The sequence below is a fragment of the Cotesia glomerata genome, linkage group LG1 (assembly GCF_020080835.1).
Source record: "Cotesia glomerata isolate CgM1 linkage group LG1, MPM_Cglom_v2.3, whole genome shotgun sequence".
Classification (NCBI taxonomy): Eukaryota; Metazoa; Arthropoda; class Insecta; order Hymenoptera; family Braconidae; genus Cotesia; species Cotesia glomerata.
The window spans coordinates 8,865,452-8,890,126 of NC_058158.1; the positions used below are offsets into that span (position 1 = coordinate 8,865,452).

Below are 24,675 nucleotides of genomic sequence, written 5' to 3' on the forward strand. Positions count from 1 at the left end.
CTTACACTATTTTTTATGTTGATTTTATCGATTACAAAATGTGCTTTCATTTATTCATGGATTGAAAACATTTTTTTTTACATTATCTATATTATTAAGAGAATAAGAAAAATTTTGTGTCCAAGATAGTCATACGATAAAATCGGTTTTTTTTAATGAAATTTAGTGTCATTGCAAAGGTATTGACTTGAATTTGTGCTTTTTCAAGGTTTCATATGATTCTCACCGATAGTCAATTTATTATGATAAGTATTTAAACTGCATTCGAAAATTCTCTATCTCTAGGTACATAATTGAGAAATTACCTTGTATCTTGAGAACTATTGACATTTTTAAAGATATAAGCTCATCCCGAGATTACACTCATCGAGACCTTTCATTTGAGTACCCACATCAATTTTTCATATATTTTATATATTTATGTATATGTATATATGAAAAATATATTAAAATGCATGTGGGTACTCAAATGAAAGCTCTTGAGAAGTGTATCATCGGAATGAGCTTATACAGGGTGTCCCAGAAGTAACGGACGCCATTGTAGCATCTGATAAACAAAATAATTCTGAGACGAAAAGTCCTTAGCTATTTTTCAATCAGACGCATAGATAATTAATTATTAATTAAAATAACGTCTTTTTATGCGTTAGAGAGAGAGCACTAGTGTCCAGTCAAGTGCGTTCAAAACGAAGACGCTTGCACGTGTGAATGTGTAAGTAAATATGTGTGATTACGTTAGCTATAGAAACTAGTTAATCATACAGTTAGTTGTGTCTTTGTTTAGCACGTACTTTACTGGACACTGGCGCTCTTTTTCTAACAAATAAAGAGACGTTATTTTTAATTAATAATTAATTATCTATGAGGTTAATTAAAAAATGGCTAAGGACTTTTCGTCTCAGAATTATTTTTTTCATCAGATGCTACAATGGCGTCCGTTACTTCTGGGACACCCTGTATATTTAAAAGCGTCAATGTTTAAGAAAGTACAGTCCAATTTAACATAATTAAGAAATGACCTTGTATCTTGTGAAATATTGACATTTTTAAAGATATAAGCTCATCCCGATGTTACACTCATCAAGACCTTTCATTTGAGTACCCACATCAATTTTTCATATATTTTATATATTTATGTATATGTATATATGAAAAATATATCAAAATGCATGTGGGTACTCAAATAAAAGCTCTTGAGAAGTGTATCATCGGAATGAGCTTATATATTTAAAAGCGTCAATGTTTATGAAAGTACAGTCCAATTTAACATAATTAAGAAATGACCTTGTATCTTGTGAAATATTGACGTTTTTAAAGATATAAGCTCATCCCGATGTTACACTCATCAAGACCTTTCATTTGAGTACCCACATCAATTTTTCATATATTTTATATATTTATGTATATGTATATATGAAAAATATATCAAAATGCATGTGGGTACTCAAATGAAAGCTCTTGAGAAGTGTATCATCGGGATAAGCTTATATCTTTAAAAACGTCAATACTTAAGAAAGTACAGTGCAATTTAACAATAATCATTATTTAATAAAGCAAAATTTAATTTATTTATAATTCACAAATCACGACAGTCACATAGTGACTGCAAGATTGCTAGTTATCCTTTATTTCACACCGTACCATCTTAACAAAAAAAAATATTTTGGATTTTTTTAAGAATTTTTACGATCTATAAAAATTTCTTGGCTATAAAAAATTCCAAAACATTTATTAGTTTCTATTTAAAACGTAATTTTTAGTGATAACTTTATTTTTATAGTTCCTATTTTGTTGAACGTCACAGTTTCTTAAAATAGATAAAATTTTTGTTTTAATAGTTTTGTTTTCAGACAGTTAATTTTAAAATAGAATAGAGTAATAATTCTTTTTTTTTTTCCAAGTGTTTATCTTTAAATTAAATGTCATATAAATTTAAAAATGACGTCTAACAAACTTTCCGTCAACTAAATTCGTAACTAGTGAGCTCTCAAAATAACATTTTCTGAACCCTTATAATTTTACCGAGCTCTGTAATTGATATTATGCAACACCTTACGTTTATTATTCAACTCTTAAATGAAAAAATTATTAGTAAAAAGAGCGACAAGCAATTACTTCATTCGTAAGCCTCAAAAATGTAACACATTAAAACTATAAACATAAATATAAACATAGTTAAATGTTTTGTTACGTAACAATCTATTTACGAGAAAACATACTTAAAAATTCTTATTTCATGGATCAATAAACTTAACAGAGAAAATATTTGCATTGCTATTTAAAACTATTTGTGTGTAATTTAATAAAAATTTTCAGCTTTCACAAAATAATAAAAAATTCTTTATTAAATTAAAAATAAGAATAGTCCAAATGAACTTTCTCTGTAACTATTTATAGAATTCATGAATAATCTAGAAAACTGTCAGAGTATTGAGTAGGCACGTCGACACGCGAATCAACAAACAGGAAAAGTAAAAACGTGCCCGATAAAAATAAAACAGATACAGAATAAAAAATATATTGGAATAAAATAAAAGTACAAAGGTGCGGACGCACATGGTGACAGTAAAGCACATATTGTTGATGTGCAAAGTCGCGCATTCGTTACTAAGCCCGTTGAATTATACATACATTTATGTCTCTAAGCTTCTGTAGGATATAGCTGCTCTATAGCCTCGCAAATTGCGTTTCTTCAAATTTATATCTATATACATATATAAATAAATACATATATATGTGATGATTTTTTTTGTAGCGATTTTTTTCATGATATTTTATGAACTAGTTTTTTTTTTATTTATTTAAAAAGTGGAAAAATATCAAACAATAATTGAAATAAAAATTAATTTTATTAATATTTAAATTTTCGTTTATATTAAAAATATTTTAAATACTTTAATTTTGAGAATTTGGACAATAAATGAAGATAATAAATTTCAATGGTTTATTTTAGCCTCATCAGGCGAACTAAAAATCAAAAAGTTTTAGTTAATATAAATATTTGACATGAAAAACAAAAATAAATGAAAATAACAATAGCTATTTACTCTTATGGTTAACACGGCTGCCCAATTTTAAAACACGGTACCTCAAAAGTTTTTATACCTGATTTTTTCTAGTATTGCTGCATTTTTTATAACTATTAGACCTCAAATTCAAGTATTTTTTCTTAAAAATAGGGTAGAAGTACCGTTTGTGGCCATTTATTCTTCAAATAAACGATAGAAATGAATTTATATTAATAAACCATTACAAACTCAATTTGCTTTAATATAAATTTTTTAAAACTCAACAAAAATATCGTTATAATATTATAATTTTTTATAAATTAATTCAAATGTTAACTGGCTAAAAATAGTGCTAAGGTGGCCAAAAACGATACTTCTACCCTATTTATATTCAAGTATTTTCAATTCACAAATCAAATTTTTCATCAATTTAGCGGGCAAACTTTTTTTTAATAAGAAAAATTGAAAAAAATTGTTAAATGTTAGTTACTGTGTTTTGAAATTGGGCAGCCGAACATCCTCGTCTAGTTTTTACACGGAAAAAAGTATACTGTAAAATTCACTCTGATTCCGGTTAATTTTTATAGTTTCAAACAGTACAACGGACATCGGGGTGGCACAAATGTAAATATTACAAAATATAATGTAGAAAGTTTAAAAGCTACAATTTATAATTTAATATCAAAGATGTGATTAGTAGCTGTCGTTATATATGTGACTGAATAAAGTAGTCAGTACTTGTCTCGGATAGCTTAACTGGCAGAGCCCTTGGCGCGTAACCGAGAGATCTGGGTTCGATTCCCAGTCTGGGCTGTCTGCTTATTTTTCAATTACGGAAAAATTCCCACTGAGTAGGTCCCCCCTTTCCCCTATCCGTTCTTTCCCAACTCCCTTAAAATTTGCTTTAATATTGCTACTAACTATGCCTACTACTTAATAACTACTGATATAGTAAATAATGACTCTCTCATCTTAAAAAATTACAGTTTCAAACAGTAAAAATTGCCGTTTCAATATATAGTCTATACTATGAGAAGGGTAAGGTCTTATCTTACACTCGGAGAATTTAACATTTGAAACAGTAAAAATTCTACTCTTAAAATATATATTTTACCAGTCCAAGCAAATCAATAATTATAATTTGATTTTTAGCTTTGCGTTGAAAAATTTACCATTTTACTTTATAAATATTGACGTTGCTTGTATAGAAAATATTACTGTTTGAAATAGTATTTTTTTCTATGTAAATAATAAATTGTAATTGTATTATAAAGTGATTGTTAAAATCACGATTTTACTGTTTGAAATGATAATTTTTCCAGTTGATCATTACTTATTATAGACTTTTATTTATTACAGCCCGTGTAAAAATGATATATGATATCATTATGAAGCTCATTATGAATCTTATATTTTGGCACTAATATGAGATTCATATAAGAGCCATATCAATACTTTAGAAACCCGTAATAAATAAAATACCTGTGAGAACGAATCTTTTTTAAGTAGATTAGTAAAATTTTCATTTTTTCTGTTAATCAGAGGAAATGTATAACAATTGAGAAAAACAGTATTTTTATCATGCACTATACTGTTGAAACTACTTAACTTCCCTCCTTGACTTTCTTAACATGAAAGAATATTTAGAAAAACATTGACTATCTTGGTTTAAAAAAAATTTTTAACTGAAAAAATTTTTTCGATAATTATTTTTTATTTTGAAAACAATTTATATCGTCCTAAAAATTTCTTTAATTTAATTGTTTTGCATTATTTCCTGTATATGGTTATGACTCAATAACTATATATCACGATTTAAAAAGGCTAACAATATCATTATGATTTCATAATGAAATTATGTTAATGTCATTATGGAGATATTATCCTAACGAATTTCCAACAGTAATAAAAAATTTTTTTCTTGAATTATGAATAAACGGCAACAATATCATTACAATATCATAATGAATTTGAAAAATTTCAGCCTGATTCCATTATGAGTTTACGCAGATACTATTATGACTTCAGTATGAAATTATGCGTTTGTAACTATGGATTGGTCACGAATCCCCATGTGACCGATTCGTGTAGATCAAATTTTATAATAAAACATAATCAAATTACTAGAAATTTTCTTTCTCCAACAAGAAAAATAAAAATTTTATAATCTAGTTAAAAAAAAATCTAGGAAAACGGTTGACCCTGAAGGCCATCCCTGCAACTTCCCGCTAATTCCAGACTTAGGCGCTTAAAATTGCACCAATGACGTTTTTGAGCTCTTCGAGCTCAAAAATACAATTTATGGGTTATTTTGAGCTCTCCGAGCTCAAAGAGATTGCTTTCTTATGCTTTAAAGCTCTTCGAGCTCAAAAGTCTGATAGAGATTTGATAAGACACTATTTTTTGAATTTTCAAACCGCAATAACTTTTAAATGAATAAACCGATTTTTACGCGGTTAGAAGCATTCGACGCAGTTTTTTAAGCCTCACAAAGAATCTTAAATTTTGAATTGATCGCGCTAGGAATTTTTTGAGGTTAAGAGCTGATTAGTTTTTGGAATTGAACCTTTAAGCCGTTTAAAAGTTATTCCAAAAAAACCACATTTGGAAAAATTTTTTTTTTCAGTTTTTTTAAGATTTATCAAAATCTATTGATCTGAATCGGTCCAAATAGTTTTCAAAATCTAAGTTTGGTCAAGCCCTTTCGAATGGCACCAACCGCGATGAAATCGGTCAAGCCGTTCAAAAGTTATAAGCGGTTCACATACTTTCACACACACACACACACACACACACACACACACACACACACACACACACACACACACACACACACACACACACACACACACACACACACACACACACACACATACATACATACATACATACATACATACATACATACATACATACATACATACATACATACATACATACAGACACCGTGACAACCTCGCGGGGATATTCAGGGAAGCTTCCTGTGACCTTCAAACGTCGAGATCTGATGAAAACTCGATTTTTGCAAAACGGGGTGAAAACAATAACTTCCCGATTTTTGAAAATCTTCGATTTTCTTAGCGGGAAGTTAAAAATTCGTTTCCATAAGTATTTTACTTATTACAGGTTTCAAATGTACTGATATGGCTTTTATATGAATCTCATATTAGTGTCAAAATATGATATTCATTATGAGCGTCATAATGATATCATATTATTACTTGTATTTTTTAAATCAGCCGACATTTTATTTAAGAGTGGCAATTAAAAATCGCTAATTTTTACGGTTCAAATTTAACAAATTTCTTGCCAATATTAATTAATAAAATAAAAATATTATAATTATATCAATATAAATATCTAATACGATCAAAACAAGGATAAAAGGGTTAATGTACTTTTATCATTAAACATTCTCGCGAACGTGGAAAAATACTGTCTTATGTGGTAGGACGGTAGATCATTAAAATGATAATTCATAAATTTTCATTCCCGACAAGTGTTTTTTAATTAATTCATTGACCTAAAAATAGTTTCACATATCTGGTTTTCATGTCTGAAGACACCGAGGTTTTAATGCTAAATTTTTCCTCTACTTATGTTTCACTATAAAGATATTTTTTTTTTCCATTGACAAAAAAATAACTTTATAAGTATATATTTTTTTCCATTCTATTTAATACCATCACAATACACACACTCTTCGGTATATGGATGGGAACTCCATCAGACTAGATCAATCGCTCATAGGGGGATTACATATGAATAAATAATTGAAGCTTGTGAGTTCTCTCACAACTCGACAAATGTTACCCACTTTAGTGGAAAAGTACGGAATGAAACATAGTCGTGTTAAATATATGTATGTACATAATACATGTTAAATGTGTACAAATGTAATGGGTGAGAGCAGGCGCCAGCTGCAATGATATTACTCGAGATCTCTTCTTGGTTGCTAATTTATTACAGACAACCTATTCACTTCCATTACAAGTGCCGTACAGTTTTCTTTTTGCATTAATGAAATTTAATCACACCCATCAAAACTTTCCCTGTTATTCTATTCCTATATTTAATTACTTCGTAACAATTATTCGGGCTTTTGTAATAACCCGGAAGAATTGAATAGATAAAAAAATAAGTTTATTTTTTGTTATGTATCGAAAAGCTAACAGATAAATTTATGAAACGAAACTATAGTCCATAGATAACAGTAAAATATTACGATGTACTATTTTTTATCATTTCTTTATCGAAATTTAATGTTTTATGTAGACAAGTGTGTAATTAATATTCACTGTTAGTTTAAATGTTTAACAACATCGGATTCTTCAAATAGATATTTGGTTAATATACAGAGCAAGAAGCTTCAAAAATTCATCACATTCATTGTTATTATTATTATTATTATTATTATTATCCCCTGTTTATTTATTTAATTAACATATTACATAGATTACTGTTATAACTACTTTCGTTTCACTTAAATTACGGCGTAATTTAATCGTCTATTACGTCGTTACTTTTTAGACAATAAATTAAAATTTTTATCAAAATATTTATTTTATAAAATTGAAAGCTCATCAAACAAGTAATAAATTACCCTTTTGCATAATTTATAATTATCAATATTTTTTTTTCTCAAATGGAATAATTATAAAGCGTAATTCAATTATGTAACAAGTAATAAATCAAAATTAGTTCATAATATTTGTCTTTAAAATAAAATAGAGCAAATGTCGTGGCAAAAAAAATTGATTGCGACTTTAATTGCGATACGTAATTATAAAACCAATATTATATTTCATATTTTTTAAGGCACCTATTGATTTTATCGTAGCTCTGGGAACAGCAGAAGCAGCTCGAGGATCAAATGAGGGAAAAAGAGCGGATTGAGGCACTGAGAAAGAAAGACAAACATGATCACAGCGCTATCGCTTCTACGGAGGTCAAATTACGCTTGCAGGTAATTATTTATATAAATAAAATTACTTTCAATTTTCTGCGTTTGCTTCTTCGTGATTTAATTTTATAAATTTCCATTTTTAGAGTTTTCTCGTCAATAAAAAACAGAGAGAAGCTGCAGCCGCGGCTAATGGAGCCGTACCCGGTACTCCTGGCTACAGAAGTTGGTTAGTTAAATTTAGATTTTTTTTAATAAAAAAAAAATATCCAAAAAATCTTCATAAGGGCTTACGTGACCGCGTGAATTAATAGACAGACTCAAGTAAAATTTATAATTTTTTTTTTAAAACCTACGGGATGAGAGAGTCAATAACCTTGAGGTAAATGGCTTTTTTTCTGCCAATTGTCATCCGTTGTCCCAATACAAGTATATATATTTGGTAAGATTGATTGAAATGCAGCTCGACGAATTCTCAGGGGATATATATTTATTTTCTTAGAATTGCTTCTGGAATTTTCATTCCCGCCTACGTGACTTCCTATCAATTATCCTTTTTTTTTTCTTTCATTTATTCAAAATAAATAAATTATCTAGTGTCATGAAAGTACGATCTAATTTTTTTAATTGTTATGTAATCTATTGGGGGTAGAGTAACTCATGGAATTTTTTACCGTTCACTTATTTGCAATTAAGTATGTCATTATCATACCGTTTAAATTGTCAAAGGAAATTGAGCTTTAATAAATTTTGATAAAAAATAATTAGGCATTTTATCATATTATTTTTGAAAAAAGGAAAATTACAAACTTTTTATTAAAAAAATTAGAGTTTTCTTTCAAAAAACAATTATTTTAATTGTTCACTTGCAAGAAATAAATAAATTAAATTTTTTTTATTTATTAGATAAATATTTGCAAATTATCATTTTAATAAAATTTATAATTTTATAAAATTCACTTAATTTTTTAAAGCTTTTTTTCAAGTAAATTATCAAAATTTTAAATTTATTAATTATTAAAAAACAAAAATAAAATTTTTTATAATTAAAAAAAATTATTAAACTTTTTATTTAATTAAAATTTGAAATAATTTTTATATTTTGTATAAAATAATTGAATAAAAACTAAAATCTTATAAATTAAAAATATAACAAAGAATTCATCGAATTTTTTAAATTAATTAAAACTTTTTAACTTTAAAAAAATTGTATTGTTGAGGTTTTACGCTGCTACTACCACAGAAAGTTTTTTTTTTACATTTTTAAACTACGAATATGTTCTTTTGTAAACTGGTCGAAAAAAAATTATACGCCCTTTCACCTTTAGATCACCCAAATTTCAAATTCTTAAAAGTAAAAGGGCGTATAATTAAAGACATACGCCCTTTTACCTTTATAACTTTTTTTTTCAATTTTAAGCGCAGAATGTGTTTACTACTCGATTGGCAATAAAAAAAAAAAAATATGCGCCCTTTTACCTTTACAAAGACAAAAGGGCGCATAAATTGTTATAAGCCCTTTTACCTTTAGGCACGCGAAATATTTGCAAATTTTTATTTTAATAAAATTTATATTTCAATTAATTTTTTTAAAGCTTTTTTTTAAGTCAATTATAAAAATTTTTAATCGACTAAAAAAAAAATTATTAATCATTTTATTTAATTAAAATTTGAAATAATTTTTTTATTTTGCGTATAATAATTGAATAAAAACTAAAATCTTATAAATTAAAAACATAAAATAATAAAATATAACAAAGAATTCATAGAATTATCCTTAAAGGCAAATCACATAAATTAAGTATAAATAATAAATAGTTTACGAGGGCAATTGAGGCGGGTAAATTTTAAAGTAGTTTTAGTTTATATCGAGGGCAAACAGTAGTGAATAGTCACTGCAAGTGCAATTTTACTGGACTGCTTTGACTGTACAGCTGTAAGTCTCGTGGTGTAACGATAATAGCACAACCTGGCCCAGTTATTCATTTAGCACTGACGAGTGTTGTGACCGAGGATATTTTCCTGTCCTTCCTATGCAATAACCACTTGCTTTAAATCGTTAAACCGTCCGTACCGTCTTTACCCATTACTTTAAATTTGTTTTTACTCCTAAAATATTTAACAAACTTTATTTTTAATCCTCGACTCTACCCCGATTAATTTTTCAATTATCGATCATTTTTCGCTTGGCAGGATACAGTCACAGTCCGAATCGAGCAGCTCGACGAATACTTCGCATCCTTATCGGATGCCTCAGATGCTGCAGGAAAAATTCGGGGACGATTTTCCGCTTCGTAAAACAGGTATTAATTTAATGTAACATGTGCTTAGACTATTTATTGAGTGATATAAATTTATTTAATTTTTTTTTTTTCGTCAAACAGTTTGTGTGCTAGTAGACTGCTTACTAAAGCATGATTTTAACGTCGTCATAACTTGGTTTTATTGTTTATTTTATTAATTATAAATCAATGTTTTGTTAATCAAATTTCATGGGAATTATTCGACAATAATAATAATAGATAATTATTAAAATTGGTAATTATATAAAATTTCAAAATTTTATTTGGATTTTTTTAAGGGGGTATTATTCTGGTCTAGAAGCTTGAATTTAAGGTAATTTTTAAAGTCCCGTAAAACAAAGGCAATCAATATTTTTGCTATTAATTTTTTTATAAGATTTTTATTGATATTTTATGAATACAGAAAAAAATTCAAAAAGCAGCTAATAAAGTGGAGGGGTTTCAAAAAATTGGTACGCGACCATATTTACGATTCTAACCCTCCGAGCAATCTGGGAAAAAAAAAAGATTATTAATTTAGAGTAATGCCGCTACCGTACTAAATAAAAAAAAATTGAAAAAAAAAAAATTTTTTTTCACAAAATAACTCACTGAAAAAAAAAAATTAATTTTTGTATTACTTTTTTTGTTTTTTGAGTTTTCCAAATTTTTTAAAAATAGTGAATATTGAAATTTGGGGATGAGGATAGTTGATCCTCATAGAGAAGCCTATAAAGAAGACTCACACCAAATTTCAATTAATCCACAGAAAAAAAAATGTTCTTGAATCAAGTATATAATTTTGAAGAACTTAATCTTCTTGATTTGAGTAAAAAAATTCTTAAAGTAATATAATTTTTCTTGATTTAAGGAAATTTTACTTGATTCAAGAATTTTTTGTCTTCATTCAAGACAATTATACTTTTCAAAATTATTTTCTTGGTTTAAAAATTTTTCTCTCGAATCAAGCTAATTTTTTTTCAGTATAACTAAAGACATATTCTTAAAGGGTTAAGCTGTGAAAATATGAAAAAAAAAAAAATCAAATTTCTAGACCAGGATTCCCCCTTAAGTTAAAAAAAATTTTTTTTTAGTTCTAAAAAATTCACATAAAACTTTTAAGCTGTAATTTATTGAAAGCTTTTATAATTTATGAAAATTGACTGAATAAAAAAATATAAAATCAATATTTAGCGTGTTGAGGTGTCACTTTAATCTTTCTAAAGGATGACATGACAAAATAACTCTATATAAATAATCTACCGAGCAAAATAAATAAATAAACAAACTTGACACATTTCAATTTTTTTTTGGGTGTTATTTTACGGTTTATTTTTTTTCCGAGTCACTTTATTAAAGTGATTCGATTTTTTATGATTTTATAAATAATTAATTTCTCACCAGCATATAATTACCAAAAGTAAATATAATCAAGAGTAAATATATAATGTTTGGTAAACAGAGCTAATTGGAACAATGTTTTATTTAATTAATTAAAAAGTTCTGACGATGTGTTTTGTTAGGCGTCTGTGCACTTTGTTTAAAATTAGTTTAATACAATTGCAATACAAATAAAAAATTTTAAAAATACTCTACTGGTGTGCCGCGAGCACAACAAAGTCCGTATAGTCCCAAAGTTAAAAAAAAAATAATCAAGTCATGTAATAATAATAAAAAATAACTAACACCGGGTGAATTGGCCAGCCTCGGAGCCAAACTTGCTCAAGGTGCGACTTAAACAGCGTGTGATGGAGCGGAACATGGCAGCGACACGAAATTCACCCCTTACGGCACGTCGGAAGGATCGACTCCTGTCGCATCTCAAGCGGAAGTCACTCCTCGCAAGTACGTCCCAATACTAATTTATCCTCATCTCTTCCATGCCAAAAGCACTTTATAATAAATCGTGTTATTAATGCTAAAAAGGCGTATAAAAAAATTTTTTTTTACTCCAACAAATCTAAAAATGTTTATAACATTTTGATTTGTAAGAAAAGTGAATAAAAAAGTTTTTTTTTGTAAAGGGTAAATGCACCAGTTGTTGACCGGTCACCAATTAGTTGACCGATGTATATAAAAGTTAATTAATTAATATTTTACAAGGGTTTTTTTTTCTTATTATAAGTATTAAAATAAAAAAAAGGCCATTCGGCAGCCGAAATGGAAGTAGATTTTTCAAATAAAAAAAATTGATTTTTAATAAAATAATATAATAACACTGATAATATATAACTTAATTCATGAATTAAAAACAAAATTCAATAATAAATTTAAAACTATTTACAACAAATTTTGGAAAAAAAATTATCTTGTGAAGAAAAAGTTTCTCAAATATTTACCAAAGAATTGCACAGATTATAAGATTTGAATTATAAATGTCCAAATTTTAAGTAACTGCTGAGAAACAACAGTTTTCAAGTTAATCAGAATTTTGCAACCGGATAAAATTTTAGTTGAAGAAAACAATGGTTAGAACTAATTTGTGACATATTTACTGACAACCTACCCGAAAACATTACACAAAAGACTGATCAATATCGTAATTATTGAATTTACATCATGATTAAGCTATGATGTAGACAATAATTCTAAAACGGCTGCAACAGTAAAACTGTTTCATTAAACGAACTCTAAAAGGAGTAATATTGAGGCTACTACCACTTCTAAGTAGTGAAAATTGAAGCTTATTAAAAGAGCTTTACGATGCATTTTACCGAATTTCAATATTTTGTCTAGTTCAGTAATTATACCAAGTTGAAGTAGTAAAAACATCAATTTTTACGATTTTCAAAATTTCAAAATCCTGTCATTTCCAAAATACTCGCCCGATTAAGCTCATCTTCGAACTTAACCTTGGTCTTGATCGATAGATGAAGCATGCTGAGTTTGAGAAGAATCGGTCATAAATTGAAAACGCTATCGTGCTGACAAGCCGCGTTATATCGTATAAATATATACATATATAAACTTTTGAACTATATATATTTTCTGACTCAGCTCGACAAACTAAGTCAGAAAATGGCTAAATTTTTCAAAAGTTGCGCCATGAGGACGGCTGCAATAGTTAGATTTTTATAAAATCTACTAAAAATATGGCATTTAATCATCATAAAAAAAATTACGCAATTTATTGTGTAGTGATTACAGCTTTAAAAAAAATATTTTATGTTTTTAGGTAGATTTCTATAGAAATCTAACTATTGTAGCCGGTCTCATGTTGTAATTTTAAGAAAATTTTATCATAATATGTTTTATTTTATCGAGTAATGTCGAAAAATGGCATTGGCTCAAAAGTTTATATATGTATTTATATATATATATATATGTGATATAACGCGCCATGTCAGCAGGATTGCGCCCACAGTTCTCAACCGATCTTTATGAAATTTTGTGGGCTTATTCTGTGGATCAATACCAAGATCAAGTTCGAAGATGAGCAAAATCGGCCGGTTAGTTTAAGAGTTGTGGGTGTTTGAAAATTTTTTTCATTTTCAAAAAATTTTGAATTTTGTTTTTTTTATGAAAATAATCTTCTAGATATAAAAGATAGATAAAATCTATCAAATTTATCTTAAACTTCATTTAATTACCTTCCATTTAAACTATTATTCGTCTAGTTTTTATGATTTTTTTTATTAATTCCGTGAATTTAAAAATTTTTCAATTAACGTATTTCAGCCCTTTTTTTTTAATAATTTTTAAGCCGTAAAAGATAGCTTTAATTTAATAAATTTATGTTAAAATTCACATAATTTTCTTCAATTTGAGCTATTATTCGTCACCTTTTGATACTTTTTTCAATTTATTTCGGAGTTTGGAAAATTAAAAAAAAATCAAAAATAAATTAATTTTTAGCTTTTGTCATCAAATGACTTTTATCTGTTACAAATCCTATTTTTTAGGTAGATGTCTTTGAATATCTATTTGCTGCAGCCGGTCTCATATAACTATTTGCAAAAATATATTAAAAAATAAATTTTAGGACATTATTGCCTTTTAATAATGTGTTTTTTTCAATATTCAAACAAAAAATCTACCTATCCATGTCGGGTATGGCCGAATGGCGTTTTATTTTACAACGCGACCAGCCATAAACCGGTCAAAAATAACTAGCGTACAATTGGAGAGTGAGTGCATTTCATTATTAATTTAGTGATATTAATTGACATAATATAAAATATTTTAATTTTATTATGTTAATTAAAGATTAGATTCCAACTTTTATGGAAAAATACAGTAAAATTATCAGTTTTAATATTATTTTAAGACCGGTCAACTATTGGATCCGTCAGAAGCTCATTACCCAGTAAATAATTCATTCGGTCGTTTATTAGACCCTCTGATTTTATCACAATCCAATTAATGACCGTATACTTATAATACAAACTTCTTAATCTCAAAATTAAATTTGTCAAGTGTTTAAAGTACTTTAGTCATTCAATGTTTTGTAAATATAAAAATAATGATTATAAAATGTATATTTATAATTAAAATAATACTTACAATTTTTTTTGATTATTAAATTTTATTTTGTTCTAATTTTTTTAGTGAACAGTTATATCAAAGAAGGAATTATTAGAAAAAAAAATTGCTAAGCAATTAAAAAAAAAAAAAAGAGTTACAAGCTAGTAAAAAAGCTTTAATTGAAAAAAAGAAGAAGAATAAAAAAATTTCAAGTGAATCAGAAGAATTATCGTCATCAAAATTATTTGTTACTTAAAGAAATGTGACTTTATGTTAATTATTGCTATTATTTATATTATTTTATAAAAAAAGTACGATTTAAAATTATATTGGAGGTTTAGTTTTGTTAAAGATGTTGTTAATACTTCCAAAGTACTGAATAAATTTAATTATATACATGTAGTTTAAAAAATTACTTATAATTATTTCAGCGGTCAATTAATTGGAGAACGCTCGGTCATTTATTGGGTTTTTTCGGTCAATAATTGGTGATTTTAGTATTTCAAGATTTAAATTACAAAATTAATATAATTTTGTTTAAGTGGCATGATGGCCGAGCGGACTAAGTCATTATCCCGTTAGTTCGTTCGTGTATCATGTTGTGAGGCGAGGGTTCGAGCCCCGACGGTTGTTCGAATAGTTCCAACACCAACCGTCGGAGATCGCTCCGGTAGCCGACTGTACTGGCATGGGTTTTCTCTGTGGTTTCCCCATCACCACTATTCCAACAACCGATAAAAAGGGGTGAGGAATAGGGAAAATACAGTACAGAAAGCTCAAGTCGGTCCCCAGCCGCATTGAGAATAGAGTTATGTGCGAAAATGATATGTTGATTATAAAAGCGGATAACATGTTGATAATAAAAAGTGGAGAACATGTTGATTATAAAAAAGAGTGGAGAATATGTTGATAATAAAAGAGTTGAAAGATTGTGTTGATAATATAGAGCGGAGCATATGTTGATAATAAAGAGTTGAAAAAAAAAAAAAAAAAAAAAAGACTATATGCGGAGAAGCTGAGACAATTAGCCTTGTAAAAACCAGAAAACGGTATACAAGTAAAACTCATAATAATAATATAATTTTGTTAATTTTTATTATAAATAGTTATTAATTATTATTAATTGAGTATTTAACTTTAATAAAATCCATTACAAATTGTAGTTAATAAGTTAATAGTTTTTTTATAGCTTAGTACAAAAAAAGAAAACCTTAATCGGTCAATAATTGGTGCATTTACCCTACGTCCTTTTGGCTCTAAGACAAAAAAATTCTAAAACCAAAAAAGCGTATCATTTTTTTTAATCATAATTAATTATTAGCCTTAAAAAAAAGAAAAGTTATAACACTGGTAAAAATAATGACTCTTCTACTAATTTTATTTGAAGAGAATATGTATTTGATTAAAGAACAAATTAAAATATCAATTTAGCTAGGCACTACTCCGATGCCATCTCTATTATCATTATTTTTTGCTTCTGAAAGTAAAAAATGATAATAAAAAATAAATAACAGATTTTTGTAATTTCGATGATATTTTTTTGAAACTGTGCCTGACGTACAAAAATGAATTGAAATAAAAATCTTGTAATTGAGTCAAATACATTTTTCTTCAAATAGAATGTTATTGTTATTTTTTTTTTTTTTTTTTTTTTTTTTTAAATTAAAATCCATATTCTTTTTGAATAAAATGAGTTGAAAAGTCATTATTTTTACCGGTGTTATAACTTTTTTTTTAACGCTAATAATTAATTATAATTAAAAAAAAAATGATACGCCCTTTTGGCTTTAAAATTTTTTTGTCTTAGAGCCAAAAGGACGTAAACAAAATAAAATTTTTTTATTCACTTTTCTTACAGATCTGAACGTTATAAAAATTTTTAGGTTGGTTGGAGGAAAAAAAATTTTTTTTAAACGCCCTTTTGGTATTAGTAACGCGATTTATTATTTATAATAATAATAATTAATATTTTAACATAAATTGTTAAAATGCTATTTTGTATTATTTTAAATTTATTGTTATATAATTTTATTTATCTTCCCCGACAATTAATTTTTTTTGTTTTTATTCGCCTTATTTTTTAAAAATTTACTTCCTTTAAAATAAATTTAGTCAAACTAATAGTTTTATTATTTTTTGTGCATAGTTTGAATTTAATTTGATTGTCGATTTGAATTTTTGATGTTTAAATAACTGCATGAATTAACAATTTTGTTTTTTAATTATAATTTATCGGATTAATAAATTATATTTTTCCTTTATTGATAAATTACTTAATAATTTTTCAATTTAAAATTCAATTATCTATTTAATGTTCACACATATTGAAATTTTCATTAAATTCACTTATAATTAATTTAATTTTTTATCAGACTCAGGTTCGAACCCCGAATCCGGGCCTAATTCACCGCCAACAGGGAACAACTCCCAAGCAAGTCCTCCTGCTGGCAGTAATACACCTATTCAAGAGGTAAATTTAATTACAATAACTTTTATTAGCTAGTTGCTTACTTTAATATTGTTGTTAAATTCTTACGACGTATAAATCAATATTACTTCACACTTTAAAGTTAACTAGAACACGCGAAGTTAAAACATTTTAATAGAGTTTTCAAACTAAAATTGTTTAACTTCTAAACTCAATAATACTATGATTTATTATTATTAATGATTTATTGATACTGAAACAGGAAAATGAAAATATACAGTATGGAGGCCCTTTAACGAGTAGTAGTCAACAGGGAAGTCTTTCTGATTTATCATTATTTAGTTCACCTTCAATGCCGAATATATCATTAGGAAGACCTCACGTACCGTCATCTAGTTCTTCTTCCGTAAGTTTTTATCATTTTTTAATAATTAAGTTTACAAAATTTTAATTAACAATAAAATTTATTACTTCTCAGAGTTTAATTTAATTTAACAGTTTTATCAAAATTTTTATGATTAAACAATGAGAATATTCAAGTATTTACTAAAAATCTTGCTAATTGGCAAGTAAAATTGATAAACATGCTAGTAAAAAAAAAGCTGTAATTTTTTTTTACTATTGAAAATTAATTAAGCAAAATAAATTAAAAGTTAAGGTCTGAGAATATTTATAGATTATTAATAAATAGCAACCTTGCAGTCACTATGTGACTGCCGTGACTTGTAAACTATAAATAAAGAAGATTTTGCTTTATTAAATAATTAATTTTGTTAAATTGCACTGTACTTTCTTAACTATTGACGTTTTTAAAGATATAAGCTCATCTCGATGTTGAACTCATCAAGAGCTTTTATTTGAGTACCCACATGCATTTTGATATATTTTTCATGTATACATATATATAATATATATAAATATATGAAAAATTGATGTGGGTACTTAAATGAAAGCTCTCGATGAATTTAACATCGGGATGAGCTTATATCTTTAAAAATGGTAATAGTTTACAAGATTCAAGGTCATTTCTTAATTATGTATCTAGAGAATAAGAAGCAAAATATTTTGGGAATTTTTAGAATAACTGTTGAAGACACAAGATTAGTCTTCAATAAAAAATTAAATAACTTATAATTGTAAATTTATTCAGTAAATATATTAATACTAACAACCTTGCAGTCACTATGTGACTGCCGTGACTTGTGAACTATAAAAAATTAAAATTTTGCTTTATCAAATGACTTTAGTTAAATTGCACTGTACTTTCTTAAATAGTGACGTTTTTAACGATATAAGCTCATCCCGATGTTACACTCATCAAGAGCTTTCATTTGAGTACCCACATGCATTTTCATATATTTTTCATATATACATATATATAATATATATTTTAAAAATATAAGCTCATCTCGATGTTGAACTCATCAAGAGCTTTTATTTGAGTACCCACATGCATTTTTGATATATTTTTCATATATACATATATATAATATATATAAATATATGAAAAATTGATGTGGGTACTCAAATGAAAGGTCTCAATGATTTTAACATCGGGATGAGCTTATATCTTCATAAATGTTAATAGTTCACAAGATACAAGATCATTTCTTAATTAAGTATCTAGCAAAATCGTTCTTATTCCCTCAATAATATAGATTATCAAAAATAATTATGATAATTCTTTTAATGATGAAATCAAAACTAAAAATTTTTATTTGAACGGAAGCTTAAAAATATTCTCATTAAAATAACAATCTAAAATAACGAAATTATAAAAATAAATTTCAGAGTGGATCAAAACTCGCACCAGTATCAGAAGCCGAAGTCCGTGCAGCATTTACAGCGCGACTAGGTATGCCATTAACAGGACAAATGTTACCTGGAACCCTGCCATTTTATCCATCACTAACCGTAATTGAGGGCGAGCCGTCATATATTCACAAACAAATGCAAAATTTGGAACAGCAAGGAAGCCGACAGCATACAGTATATCATAATTCCCCAATAACGGACACTCAAGTAGCTCACGCAAGACTTCATAAGGCTGGTCACCGGCCTTTAGGTAGTATGTTCACTCTTCATTCTCACCTTCGTACGTGTCAACTCTTGGAAGACAGAAAAGACCACTGAGACAGAGACACCACCAACCAATCAACCTCAACAATAACTACTCTAATAATATTATTTACCTGCTCTTTAAGGAGGTTCGAGCGAATCTAATGTAAAAAATAATTTCCAACTTTGAGCTTTGAAACTAAATATACGTATAAATAAATACGTAATTTATCTAATCCCAAAATTTGAAAAAGATTCACCGTTTAGTTACTAAGATATTAAATTTTAAAAATCACATATTTTATCTCCTTATACACGGGCTCTTATGGCGCACAAACTTTTGTCGAGACTTTAATTATTTTTTTCAATATTAACCTCCCAACTTTAACGGATAAAAAACTATACACAAGAAACTTGGATTATTGCAAAATATAAAAACAATTTAATAATAATACATCACCGATATAATTTTTGAAGTATTTAAAGTTAAATTTTATGTTTGTATCTTTTATCGTCAGCCATTTATTCGAATAAAGATCTGACAACATCGCGTCAACAGCTGAGAAAAAAGAAAAGGATAGAAATATAGTTACAGAGAGAGAAATGTTTAACTCACACACTCATCCACGTCTCTGTTATGGGTATAATCAAACGCGCTATTGCCAAAACTGTTTATTTATTCCGGAAAGTAATAAATACCAAAGTTATTTTATTACTTTGCTTTATTAAATAAGTAAAAATCATCAATTATTAAATTGTTTAAATTATTTTAAATTGAAATAAAGAATTTGGACGAATATTGGGAAGACTAAAATTTAAAAAAATTTAATATTATTTTGACTCATTAGTTACGCTCGAACTTCCTTAAAGACTTGAAATCTTCCAAGACCCTACACCCGCGTAATCCAGTCTCTCCCCGGAATTACCGACGACTAACCCCGCCGATCTCTGTCCAACAGGTAGAACACAGTCCGCGCCACTACCTCTGGGCCACCCGATGCTCCAGGGCGGGATAATACCGCCCCCGACGACTCACTACGAAGAATACCTCGCGGAAAAGCAGCTCCATGAGCAGCAGCAGGCTCACAATTATCTCAAGCAGCAAATTCGCCAGACAGTCTTGACCCGAGTGGTCTCTCGCAGCGGAGGCGGTCAAGCCAACCAGCTCGAGGAAGCTCCCGAGTCCGAGGAGTCTGAAGTAATAGACCTCACGGGGAAGAAAGAAGTCCCGGAAGAAAGCGAGATCTCCAAGCAGCAGCGCGACCGCGAGCAATTCCTCCAGCAGCAGCGGGACCTCATGATGCGACATAACCTCCAGGGTAACGAGAGTCCGGCCTACGTCGCCAGCAGGAACTCCCAGTCAGCTCGTCCGCTCTCCAGAGCACTCTCCAGTCCACTTGTTCATCTAGGTATGACATCTTGATGTTATATCAAATTAATGATCGTAAATTTACTGCCGGATTTTACTTGATAAAAATGTAAATATTTAATATGCTTTTTCTGGGTGCTCTTTTTAATTTATTAATTTATTGTCTGGTATTAAATGACTTGATTAATTATAACGAGGGATTATTATATGAAACAGGACCACAGGGTACCAGTGGAGATGTGTTTGCAAGGGGATCTCCTCACCGACCCACCACCGGGCTGGCCTACGACCCGATGATGCTCAAGCACGCGTGTGTCTGTGGGGAAACGGTTAGAGGTCATCCCGAACACGGGGGTCGTCTTCAGAGTGTTTGGGCTAGACTTTCTGAGACTGGGTTGCTACAACGCTGCGATCGTATTCGATCGCGAAAAGCTACGCTAGAGGAAATTCAAACCTGCCATAGTGAAGCTCACACACTTTTATTTGGTGAGATTTCAAATTTTTTTTTTTTTTTTAGAAATTATGATATCAAATTAATTTATTTTTGGTTTCAATAATTTTTTTTTATTAATTAAAGATTTTTATGCTATTGTAGTCTTGCCCTTTAATTAATAAAAATAAATAGTCATAATAATAAAAATAATTTTTTTTTGTAAAATCAATATGTGGCCATATATTACCATATGCATGGCCATATATATAGCCATATACATGGTCATATATTACCATATATTGTCATATATATTGCCATACATATGTGACCAAATATTACCATACATATGTGGTAATATATTGCCATATATTGTCGTATATTGCCATACATATGTGACTAAATATAACCATATGTGGCCATATATTGCCATATATATGGCCATATATTGTCATACATGTGTGGCCATATGTTGCCATATATTGTCATATTTATGAAGCCGTATATATGGCAACATGAACATATAAGAGCTCTATATGGCCATATCTATATATATGAAGCTATATATAGCCATATTGATCCATATATGGCCGTATCAGATTTCATTTCATCTGAAATAGATAATATAAAAAATTAAAAATACAAATAAAAATAATTAATTAATTAATTTTTGTAAAATCAATATATGGCCATATACATATGGCCATATATATGGCAATACGAGAGATATATGAAGCCATATATTGCCATATGAGCATATATGGAATTCTATACGGCCATATCTACATATATGAAACCTTATATGGCCATATTAATCCATATATGGCAATATCAGACTTTATTTGATCTCTCATAAATAATATAAAAAAATTAAAAATAATTAATTAATTAATTTTTGTAAAATCAATATATGGCTATATGTATGTAGCCATATATGGCCATATATATGGCAATACGAGAGATATATGAAGCCATATATCGCCATGTGAGCATATAAGGAACTCTATATGGCCCTCTATATATCTACATATATAAAGCCATATATGGCCATATTAATCCATATATGGCAATATCAGACTTAATTTGATCTGATATAGGTACTATAAAAAAAATTTATTTCTAATTTTTTTTACTAAATTAATTAATTAGATTATAGCAAAAAAATTTTTTTTATGCCTTTTTGGTCCTTAATTAATTATAGTGCAAGTGAAACTATATCAAAAGAAAATTAATTGTAAAAATTGTAAATAAATAATGAATATTAATAATTTTTCAGGTACAAATCCGCTAAACCGTCAAAAATTAGATCTATCAAAGCTATCGCCGCTGCCAATTAAAAATTTCGTACGACTGCCGTGCGGCGGTGTGGGTGTTGACTCAGATACAACGTGGAACGACCTCCACACGGCACCCGCGGCGCGAATGGCTGTTGGTTGTGTTGTTGACTTGGCCTTCAAAGCAGCGATGGGTGACATAAAAAATGGGTTCGCTGTTGTCAGGCCGCCAGGTCATCATGCCGAGCCGAATCAGGCCATGGGCTTCTGTTTTTTTAATTCTGTAGCTATAGCTGCTAAACTTTTGCAACAAAAGTTGAATACCAGAAAAATTCTTATTTTAGACTGGGTAAATAATTTTTAAAGTTAAATATAAATTATTTATTTACTTACTTAGTTGAACTTGTCAATTAATTATTAAAAATCTATTTACAAATGTAGGACGTCCATCATGGCAATGGAACGCAGCAAATGTTTTACGACGACCCACGTGTACTTTACCTGTCAATCCACCGACACGACGACGGAAACTTCTTTCCTGGAACTGGAGGCTCGACAGAGTGCGGAGTGGGCGACGGACTCGGGTACAATGTCAATATTTCATGGTCAGGCATGCTGAATCCTCCCATGGGCGACGCTGAGTATCTAGCGGCCTTCAGAACCGTCGTGATGCCCATTGCCAAGGAGTTCAATCCGGACGTCGTTATTGTATCCGCGGGATTCGACGCAGCGACTGGACACCCGGCTCCTTTGGGCGGGTACAATGTTAGTCCAGCGTGTTTTGGAAGAATGACGCAGTATTTGCTGGAACTCGCTGACGGCAAAGTCATTCTTGCTTTAGAGGGTGGCTATGATCTCGCTGCCATTTGTGATTCTGCTCAGGAATGTGTCAGGGCGTTGCTAGGGGATGAACCGACTCCGATTCGCGATGAAGAACTCACGAGGGTGCCCTGTCAAAATGCTATTGATACTCTACAGAAAACTATTGCTATTCAGGTAGATAATTTTGTCTTTGTTATTATAAGGTGTGAAAAAAAATTTATTATATGGCCTGATATACGAATTAATAATTTTTTAATATGACCATTACTGTCCTAATATGGAAATTGGCCATATCAGTATACATAAAGCCATATATATAGCGATATGAGTGTATATGAAGCCATATATATGGCCATATGATTATATAAAGCCATATACATGGCCATATGATTATATAAAGCCATGTACATGGCCATATGATTATATAAAGCCATATATATGGTGATATGAGTGTATATGAAGCCATATATGGCCATATGATTATATAAAGCCATATACATGACCATATATATGGCCATATGATTATATAAAGCCATCTATAGGGCGATATGAGTGTATATGAAACCATATGTCGCCATATATACTAATTACATGCAAAGCCATATATTGCCATATCAATACATATGAAGCCATATATTGTCATATCAATTCATATGAAGCCATATATGGCCATATGAGTATATATAAAACTCCATATGAAAATACATGAAGTTCTATATGGCCATATGAATGTATGCGAAGCTTTATATGGCCACACTAATATATATGAAGCTCTATATGGCCACATCAATATATATGAAGCCATATATGACCATATGAATATATGTAGAGATCCATATCAATATGTATGGCCATAAGAATATGTATGAAGCCATATTTGGCCATATCATTACATGTGAAACCATATATTGTCATATAAATACATATGAAGTCATATATGGCCGTATGAGTGTATATATGAAGCTCTATATGGCCATATCAATATATATGAAGCCATATACACCCATATGAGTATATATGAAGCTCTATATGACCATATTAATATAGATAAAGCCATATATTGCCATATAATTACATTTGAAGCCATACATGGCCATATCAATACATATGAAGCCATATATGGCCATATGTGTATATACAAATCTCCATATCAATTTATATAAAGCTCTATATGGTCATATCAATATATATAAAGCCATATATTGCCATATTAATCTATATATGGCCATATCAGACTTCATCTGATCTAATATGGGTACATATGGCCTGATATGATGGTCATATATGGCCTAGTATGAAAATTATTTAAATAAAAAGATATCAAATCATACATAGCCATATATTTAAAAAAAATTTTTTCACAGACATATTTATTAATTTAAAATTATTGATTGAATAAAGAGAAAGACAGTGAATTCTATAATTATAGAATGAATTTAATGAATAATTTATAATACAAAATATTTTATAAATAGAAAAAAATCAATAGAAAATTGATATCAATTGAGTTCATGAGACATTAAGTCATTAAAAAATAATCTCTGAAATTCAGATATCATTTTATATTTCATAATTCGTAGTAGTAGTCTACTGTCCCTACTACGAAGTGTTTGGCAACAAAATTATAAACCGGGCAA

General features: G+C 28.7%; 1 protein-coding gene across 17 annotated transcripts in view; it reads left to right on the forward strand.

Moving 5' to 3' along the window:
* Positions 1-24,675, forward strand: part of LOC123273887 (histone deacetylase 5) — a 132,521-nt gene that overhangs the window by 100,250 nt on the left and 7,596 nt on the right. For 13 of the 17 annotated variants that reach the window (XM_044741410.1, XM_044741421.1, XM_044741416.1 and 10 more), the window contains 11 exons: positions 7,849-7,974; positions 8,058-8,140; positions 10,105-10,214; positions 11,898-12,038; positions 17,030-17,127; positions 17,348-17,491; positions 18,877-19,153; positions 20,103-20,552; positions 20,729-20,998; positions 22,219-22,565; positions 22,658-23,212. In XM_044741410.1, coding sequence (XP_044597345.1) covers positions 7,849-7,974; positions 8,058-8,140; positions 10,105-10,214; positions 11,898-12,038; positions 17,030-17,127; positions 17,348-17,491; positions 18,877-19,153; positions 20,103-20,552; positions 20,729-20,998; positions 22,219-22,565; positions 22,658-23,212 — 2,601 coding nt within the window. Of the gene's footprint in view, positions 1-7,826; positions 7,975-8,057; positions 8,141-10,104; positions 10,215-11,897; positions 12,039-17,029; positions 17,128-17,347; positions 17,492-18,876; positions 19,154-20,102; positions 20,553-20,728; positions 20,999-22,218; positions 22,566-22,657; positions 23,213-24,675 lie in introns of all 17 variants that reach the window. The other 4 variants (XM_044741378.1, XM_044741454.1, XM_044741450.1 and 1 more) reach the window with 4 other exon arrangements.